At 40.0% G+C, this 9,958-nt stretch overlaps 1 protein-coding gene across 1 annotated transcript; it reads right to left on the reverse strand.

The window, feature by feature from the left end:
* Window positions 1-8,154: 8,154 nt before the first annotated feature.
* On the reverse strand, window positions 8,155-9,777 carry LOC136981069 (uncharacterized). The gene has a single exon (XM_067277343.1). It carries the CDS (start codon window positions 9,775-9,777, stop codon window positions 8,155-8,157), a length of 1,623 nt encoding a protein of 540 aa, XP_067133444.1.
* Window positions 9,778-9,958: the final 181 nt, after the last annotated feature.

The raw sequence follows: 9,958 nt of genomic DNA on the forward strand, positions 1-9,958 counted from the left end.
ACTCCAAACAAAACTCTTTCCATTCTTCGTGAGGTTAGTAAGAGGTGCCGCAATGTCTGAGAAGGACGGAATGAAATTTCTAAAGAAGCCCAAAGCCCCTAAAAAACTACGGACACCCTTTACTGTTCTGGGTGGTTCCATCTCAATTATCGAATCGACATTATGCGGGTCCGGACTTACCCCCTTATCATTTATCACGTGCCCTAGGTACTTTACTTCAGTTGCTAGAATTTGGCATTTACATGGGTTTAACCTTAACCCTTCATCCTTTAATGCACTGATTACGCGTTCCAATAACTCGAGATGGTCTTCCAATTTCGACGAAAATAAAACTACGTCATCTTGGAAGATGAAACAACTGTTCCCCACGAATTTTGCCAGTACCTTGTTCATCACATGCTGGAAAAACCTGCCACTATTCTTCGCACCCTGTGGCATTCTACATAGCTGGAATTTTCCCCATGGGGTTGAAAATGCGAAGATATGCCGCACTCTAGGATCAAGCGGTATCTGAAAGTAACCCGCCTTCAGATCCAGTACGGAAAAGTATTTATTTCCATTTAGTTGCGACAAAATGTCGTCTACCCTTGCCATGGGGAACACCTGAGCTTCAGTCACCTCGTTTATTTTTCGTAGATCTAAAGTGAACCGAATTTCCCCTGAGTCCTTAGGTACGACGTGGATAGGAGAGTTCCACTCAGAGCAGCTTTCCTCCACAATTCCCGCTTTCAAAAATTCACTAACCTTTCTTTTAGAGCCGGTAGATAACTAAACGGAATACGATACTGCTTTACCCTTACGGGTTGTTCGGTAGTGAGTGTAACAGAGTGTATGTACTTACTTGCCCCTGACAAGTCCGTGATCTCCTTGGCAACGGCCTCTGGATATTTATTTAAAATTTCGTTCACCCTATGTTTAACTTCGTCATTCAGATGATCTAACTTCCAAATACCTTCAATAGGAGATGTGTCACTATTAATGTTTATACTTATTTCACTAAATTTTATCGAATCGCTATGCCTTGAAATAGGAATAATACTTGACAGTATCCCAGGTTGCCTACTTATTATATCCATTCCGATAATTAACTCGTACTGCACTCCGTTGGGAAACTGTACAATGGGAACCCTAAAATCTACCTCGTCCTTGTCAAGCACATTATACCTCAGAAGAAGGGCTTCATCACTACCTATTATTTCTCCCGACATACCTCTGATGCATGATTTATTCGGGACTATCCAATCAGTGTTGTCCTCCTTTATCAACTCGGTAAACTCATTCCTCACTACCGTACGCTCAGCACCAGTGTCAATTAATGCGTTGATACTCCGTCCTGCTAGCTTAGCCTCAATAATCGGTAACCCACGCTCATTCAAACGTATATATTCGGTCAGTCTCAAGGTTGCTAAACGGTCACTTGCCTGACCTCCCAAATGGCCGTGTCTTAGTTTAAATTCTTCTTGTCACATTGGTTAGAAATGTGGCCAAGTTCCCCACAAGTATAACACCTACGGGTCTCCACCCATCTATTAGGTTTTCTAGTTATCTTCAATTGGTCTAGCATGGATGATAGCGACTCGTTTAAGGTTTTTATTTGGGTCTCCAATTCTGTAACCCGGTTGCTTAATTTCTCTTCCCGTTCACTTGGGGGCCTAACATCCTCTGAGTTAGCATATAATTCGCTAAACCCATTTCGCTTATTGCAGGCTGATTCAATTTCTTCTTCCTCCTCAGCCTTTGCTATTGCCTCCTCCAAGGTACTTGGTCTACCTTGCATAACTTGTCTCCTTATTTCTACAAGTAGCCCCTTTATGAAACATTCCTTGACAGTGTTATCGCGCAACATTGCCAAGTTTTTGTTATTTGTCACAGCCCGGGAGAACAACGATTTTACTCTTACGCCGTATTCGTATACTCTCTCCCCCTTACGCTGGGAAATCTTTAATAATTTGTCAAACGGATCGCGCCCCATGTCCTTGCGGCCAAAACACTTAATAAGCCCCTTTTTTATCTCGTCATACGTACTAACCCCTTGATCTCTCAGATCGAAAAGAACAGATAGAGGCTCACCTTTCATACGGGCTTGAAGAACGGAAAGTTTGACCGTCTCGTTCCAACTTGCTAATGAGGAAACATTCTCCAGGGTTTGAAAAAATCTTCGCACATCCAGTAGATCGCTAGGTGAGTTTGAGAAGTATGGAATCATGCCCATGAAACCAGTTACAACGGGCACATTTTCAATTTCCCCGGCTCCAACTCCTGATGAACCACTCGTAATTTGCTCTTCCATAACGCAACGATACCTCACCCACAGAGAACACAAAACAACAGTTATCACAGTCGACTAGTCCTTTTTACAACAAAGCCTTTCCCAATAATTACACAAATCCTGTCGCGGACGCCAATGTTAAGATCCTGATATACCTGGGTATACAGGGTACACGGTTGGGAAACAGGCGATACAATAAAAAGAAAGACAAAGGACTTTACACTTTCTCATATAGTGAGGTCTTAACAAGGGTTTATTTCTGGACACTACAGGCTTATTTATATATATATATATACAAAAATTCTATATACATAAACATAAATTTACAAAAAACTATTCTATTACCTCTCTGTGGGGTAACAAAAATTTATATACACACAAACTCGAAAACCTTAATAAAACAATCTCACACGTGTCCCTTTGTAGTTATAAAAAAATATGTACCCAATTCGTACAGATGTCTTCAGCCAGGCCTTGGATGAAAATGGATTTCTTTTCACGTTCAAACTGGTCTCCGATCTCTCTTCCTATCGTACACGACGATCTCCGACGAATCCAGTCCGAAGGTCAACAAAAAGTACCGTCTCCAGTCAAGCACTTCCCTTTTATACCATTGTTGACGTCATAACTCGTATACGTCAACTTTCTCATAACCAATAAGAGACCCGTGAGGTTACATATAAAGTGAACTCCCGACACAAACAAAAACGGACGCGAATAATAATACAGAATTTACAACCCGACAAAAAAAAAAGTCTAACATCCATAATGCAGGGGAAAAACAGTTATATTAAGTGATGGATCACTACATCTGAAAGATCATTTGCCACGAAAAGTCCCGTCTCCAACCTTCCAAGTAAAATGTAAACGATCGCAATAAATCTGCTTTTTAAATCGTTTTTTAGCATTACTTAGACATTAAATTAGCTAATTCTACAATATTTCGGCTAGTAAATATGTTTTTAAAACTATCTAGCAATAAATATTTCCAGGAAACTCCACCTCCCTATAGTAAATCTATGGAAGATCTTGCTGTTAATTGGCTTTAAAAATTTTGTTTCTATGCCTATTACACTCTAATTGGTAATTTATATTATGACTGAATCAACTTCAATGAATGAGAGTTGTTTTTAAAACCATTTGGTCGGGATTTTCCCGCAAAGAACCAATCCAAGTGATTAAAGTCAGAATGTAAACAAACGTTAAAAGATAACTATATTCATCATTTTAGAGCCGTAATTCTACTAGTTTTCATGTTATTTGACTTTATTTAGACAAGATTTCTTATCAAAAGCTTCTATCTGAAAAATTTACTGAAAAACTCATTACTTCCGGATATTGCGTAATTGCAGGAAAAATTAACTAATCGCTTATTATAGTGTATTATTGTATAAAGCATTGAAAAAATATAAAAAAGTGTCAAATATTCACTATTTTAAGTAGAAATATATGATGATAAACTTTAACATGTTGCTTTACGATAACAATCCACTCCTCTCCCTGCTAAGTAATTAGAGACATAGTGTAAATAATGGCAATAACTTCTCCCCCGCTCTAGCTAGAGAGCTGCGGTTTCTTTTATTTAAAAGAAGACAGATGTATCTAACTAACAAATGTACAAAGTTTAGCGATTCTCTGTAAATTAATTTTTTTTCTTTTGTTCGTAAGCTTCAAATTTTATTATTATTTTAAATTTTTATTAAACTAAAACTTAAACAATCGTAAACTGTGTTATGTTCTTAATCAAACACAAAAAACAGATTAAACATAGCGCGATATTGAAGCGAAATATCGCGATTTAAAAATTATCCAAAAACTGCAAAAAATGCGCCGCATGACGAATTCCACTCAATTATTTGCTGTAGATCACCAGCATGGAAAGGGTTAATAATTTAAAAAACATCATGCTGACAGACTTGTTTCTATAAGAATAAGCTCTTACAGATGGCAAAATCTACACTATATTCCATAAAGTACCTACAAATCTCACTTCTTTAGAAAAACTTATAGTGCTTGAAAGCATTTTTTTATTTTTAACAATGATTACCACCAGGGCTATTGAGAACTTGTATAGGGAACCCAAGGATAGAAAGGCTCCCTTTACCTCTTAGTGAGTCACTTTAACCTTTTGTTTTTGGAACAAATGAAATGCATTGCTTTTTATTAATAAAGAAACATTCTGCCTAAAAGATTGAACCTATGGAGACCACTGGTGGACTCGTGATCATTCAATCCGGCTATCTAAAAAATAGGTGTTTTCGTTGTAATCATCCGTTTTTTGTCTGGTTTTTGTATTTCAGCGAACAGAACTAGTAATTGTCACCATGCTGACAACAATTTCGGCTACGTGGACCCACTATGTTGGAAGTAATGATGTCTTAAAGATCACGTTATTTCGGGTCAATTTTCCGAAACTTCTTTCACCGTTACACCAGAATCGAAGACGACAGGAAAAAGATTATTAATAAGTGAGTACAACCTTCAAAAATTTCTGGGCTTTGGCCCAACCGTTCTCCTAATTTCGAACCTTTTGTGCGCGGCACTCGGCGGCCTGCATCAAGCTCTTGATGTGCCATCGAGACATAATTCCTGGTTTATTGGAGGAAGGAAGTCGTCAGCTTTGCGCTGTTAAAGTTTTGGAACTCTATCCTTTGTAGTTTTTAAGTATTGACAATTTTAAAATTTGTACTGGCTTCCTCACTGACCTGTTGCTTTAGTAAATGTCATCGACCTTGTCAGTTGTAACGTTTTCCAACGGCTCTAACGGTCATTTTGTAATTGTCGCGCTCTTTTATCTTGTTATTAGTTTATAACTTAGTATAAGTTATTTTAGTTTATTATGGGCTCTAATTTGAAAAAAAAATTTCGTGTTGAAGCTCACATTCTGATTGATGAGGTCAAAGGGTACTTTGCCAAAAACCGCCACGCCAAACTGGGCACAAATCAACATTTGCGATATGTTACTGATCAAATGAGTAAAATGATTAGCTTAGCTGAATGGGCGCTAAAGATTAATAGCCTCCCAGACAGGGTAGAAAAGTTATTTACATCGCTGGCCACTTCTGAAGAGATTACCAACATTTTAACTGAACACAATAAGGGAATACAAGAATCGATAGAGTCTGTGTCTGGTACTAGTGGGATTGGAGGTTTAGAGATTGAGCAAAGACTGAGGTCAATAGAGTCCCAACTGCCCAACCTGGCCACTCGGGATGACATTGGGAGGGCAGTGGTTGCTGCTAATAGCCTGGATGTCGATATTCTTGAGATTAAAAAATCATTAAAAACTGTGTACAAAAATAAACAATGTGAGGACAGTCTTTCCAGTCAAAGAATGGCCTCCTTGGAGTCTCGGCTTTCAGGACTGGCTGCACGGGAAGACATTAGTAGGGCTATTGAGGCCATAAATAAACTAGAAGTGGAGATTGCGGAGGCAAAGGTTTCCAGCAATATACCTCGTAGCGTGGACAATCCGGAGGGACAGGCACTTCTATATAGCGATATACTTAAAAGGAGTCTAGGATCGGGGAAGCATAACAGGAATAGCTACACTAGCTCACTTCTGATTTACCCAAAAGACAACCACATGAGCTCAGAGGATACCAAAAATATTATTAGAGATAACATTGACCCCACACAGTTGAAAGTGGGCATTACTGGTTTTAGAAGAATTGGGAAGGGAGGTATTGCTATTGATGCTACCAAAAAGAGTGACCTCCAGGCTCTGGAACATGAAATCAACCAAAAGGCTCCGGACCTCAGAACCATGGTGCCAGTTAAAAGAAAACCAAGTACAGTCAAACCTGTTTTTATGCGCTCTTTTTATGTGCGATTTTTATTTGTGCGATTTTTTTAATGCGAATTTTTAATTTGTGCGATTTTTTTAATGCGAATTTTTAATTTGTGCGGTATAGTTGGCGACTAGTCTCGTGCGATTCGTCATGTCTTACGTTCACTTATTATAGCTAAATAAACTTATTATAGCATAAATGCACTTATTATAGTAATATTATTGCATGAATATGCGAAAAATGAAATAATTTACTTTTTAAGTCAACAAAACACCACCTGGACAAAAATATGTAAAACAGACGATAGACCAGACGATGCAGTCAAGTGCTGACATCTGTTGTCAATAAATTCTATTTCGTACGGTTTTGAGTTATTCTCTATGTGAGACTTTTTTTATGCGGTCCCTGTTGACCGCATAAAAAAATATTTTTTAATTGTGTCGCGAAAACTATTATTTACAGCCATTCGTGAAGTTTCGTGAGATTTTTTTTAATGCGTTTTTTTTAATGCGGTCCCTATCCCCGCATAAAAACAGGTTTGACTGTATATGTATTAGACAGGTCCCAAATTATTTGGAGAAAGAGGAGATAATAAACTGTATATTTGAGCAAAATGAGCAAATACAGGGACAGTTAAGCAGAGATGAATTCATGGAGGAATTTGGGCTACGTTTTGCCTTTGGTGGAGGCAAAAATAACCTTGTAAATTGGGTTGCTGACATCTCACCCGGCCTTCTGAAAATTTTTACCATGCTGAGAAAAGTTAACTTGAAATGGGCCAGATGCACAGTAGAGGAACGTTTTTCTATCATACAGTGCTTTAGATGCTGCGGGTTTGGCCATGTCAGCAAATTCTGTTCAGAGCCCAAGGAGGTCTGTAGCCAGTGTGCTGGCAGTCATAAGTTTAGGGACTGCCCAGGCAAAAATAAAAAAGGTGGAACAACTGTCAACTGCAGAAGGAAAAGGATGGCTCACACAATGCTTTTGATAAATGTTGTCCATCGTTTAAACGTATCAGAAACTTAATTATGACAAGAACAGATTATGGAAAGTGATTATAAAAATATTAATTTTCTGCAGATAAACCTTCAAAGATCGATTAGTGCCACATCCTCCCTTAGTGTGGACATGGACAACTGGGACATAGTGTTAATTCAAGAGCCCTATTGTATTGGGGGCAAGGTGGCCTGTGTTCCTCACAGGCATTTGGTAATTCAAGACTAACAGTACTCCTTGGGCTGCGATTATTGTACCCAATAATAGTGTTTCCGTCTTCCATCACCAACAGTATACCACAGAAAACAGGGTGTATCGAGACCCAACTTGATGGTCGCAGCCTCATTATTATCTGTCAGTACATACCGGGAGGGACTGACATACATCAGGAGCTGCAGAGCATACAAGACATTCTTGATAACTTTAGAAACTGCTCTATTATCTTGGCTGGGGATGTCAATGCCCACTCCCCCGCGTGGGGGGCTAAGCAGTTGGATACCAGGGGAAAGGCAGTGGAGGAGTGCCTGGCTAGCAATAACCTGATCATTGCTAATGATCCCAATTCCCTACCTACCTTTGTTGGGCCGAACGGTTCATCATGGATTGACATCACTTGTCTCTCAGCCAACCTCATTCCGCACCTACATAGCTGGAGAGTGCTAGAAGAAGACAGCCTCTCGGATCATAATTCCATTGTCTACAAGTTATACTGTGCCTCCAGACACAAGCCCAGGAACTTCAACAAGATCTACAATTCTAATGGGGCGGATTGGGACTCTTTTTATAAGCATCTGGACGAGAACATTAATGATAATCCCTCCCTGGAGAATAGGGACTCTACTCATCAATCACACACCGCGCTAAATAAACAATAACCTCACACAAAAAACCAAGAACGGTGCGTTATCACATATAATTACGATTTTCACAAACATTTTCGAACATAAAAGTTCTTCATCAGGTGAAAAAACGGACAACTTATAAAAAAACGTTCGATGGAACAGATTTTCGAAAGAGCCGTGCGCAAGATTCGAAATGTTACTCGTGCGGATGTCGTCACCGCTGCGCATGGGCGGAAGTGGAAACTTTCCTGTAATGTCATCCGTCATATATGAGCATTTGCCATGCGACGGATAACGATAACTCCTCTTTGCTGTTAATACATTTTTTATCCCGGGCGGTTTTGTGTATGTGTACTGCCTCCATCCATCTCAAATGGTGTATAAGGGGTGTGGTGTGGATGATCCTGGCCTCGTCAAACCTTGGCTGAATATCCGGTTCCGTGGCGTAACGTGCCAAAGCGGTTGTACATCTTTGGTGACGGATGTCTGCTTTATGCTCTTTAATTCTCGCTACTAGCAATTTTTTAGTGGAGCCGATGTACCATAAGTCTTCGTCACACCTGTGGTCTTTCAGCGGGATGGCATACACTCTAGGTAGCTTGTCTTGGTTGGGGGGATCTTTGGCATTCCGTAGCAGCTGATATATATTCGGGCATCTTTTATAGGTGATGCTGACTTGTTTCTTCTTGGCAACCTCCAAATATAGCTTCCTTAAATACGGATTGTAGGTGAGCGGAATGTTGTCTTTATGCTCTGTTGTTACTTGCTCATGCTGGTTGGTTTGCGTTGACAGTTGGTAATTCCTCCATTTTTTGGTTAATTTACTTATAAGGTTGTAGTACCCATGGCTTTGAGCAATACTGCGTAACGTGTTAATCTCTTTTTGCAGAGCGTGTCTTGTTGAGGAATGGGTGTACGCCCGTTTGACTAAGGTGTTGAATGCTGCTAGTTTGTACAGTATGGGGTCACAAGAGCCTATGGGGATGTACAATTGGTCTGCAAGCGGTTTCCTGTACACTTCTGTGAGGATGGAGGTTCCTTCAACCATGATACTAACATCAAGAAAATGAACATGCGTGTCATTCGCCTGTTCCAGGCCCAGAGTTACGCCGTAGCTGTTGTTATTAAATGAGTCGACGAATGCCGCTATGTCCGGCTTGCTCTTCCACAAGATGAGTATGTCATCCACGTATCTCTTATAGAGCTGTATGTTGTGGAGGTGGTTAGGAAGGATTTTCTCTTCGAGTTGCCATATTACCAGCTCGCACAAATCTCCTGCTACCGGGCTCCCCATTGGTACACCCCTTCCTTGTTTGTAGACCGTACCTCTAAATTGAAAGAATGAGTTGTAGCATAGCAGGTGGGCCATCTCTAATATTTGCTGGTAGAGGTTAGCATCAGCGACTATTTTAAATAGTAGATCTCGGATGGCACAAAATGCTGGTGGTAGAAGGAACGACGGATATAATGACTTAAAGTCGAGCACCGTAATAAATTGCGGCGGGGTGTCAATCTGCTTTAGGAGCTCTATGAGGCATTGACTATTGGTTACGGTGAACTGGTAGTCTTCTAAGTGTGGAGCGATCAGACGGTGCGTGAATTCCTCTAATTTATGTGTTGGTGCTCTTACTTTATCAACTACCGGGCAAATCTGTTGGTCTTGTTTATGTGTTTTGGCGAAACCGAATAGCCTGGGTGTGTCAGGTGAGTCCATTACAATGTTCTTAATTGCCAACCTCTTAGCCAATTTAGTGTTGGAGAACCTCTTCAGCCTTGCATGTAGCTTTTCTACTGTGTTAGTATCTACCTTTTCACACTGGGTAGGATTGATGTACTCCATTAATAACTTGTTATAAATATGCTGTTTCATCAGTACCATAGTTTTTGCCTTGTCGGCCCTGACGAGTGTGATCCCATTGTTCTTCATCCACCTTCTGGCTCGTGTTACTTTCGTTTGTAATCGCTTTGAGTCCAGCGTGGTTTTAGCACTTAAAATCTTGTTTACTGCCATCCATCTGTAGTATTCTTTAGTCCTATTCGGAAGGCCTTGCAGTAGGGAT

Source organism: Centruroides vittatus, unplaced genomic scaffold (genome assembly GCF_030686945.1).
Source record: "Centruroides vittatus isolate TY-2023 unplaced genomic scaffold, ASM3068694v2 contig_742, whole genome shotgun sequence".
NCBI classification, from domain to species: Eukaryota; Metazoa; Arthropoda; class Arachnida; order Scorpiones; family Buthidae; genus Centruroides; species Centruroides vittatus.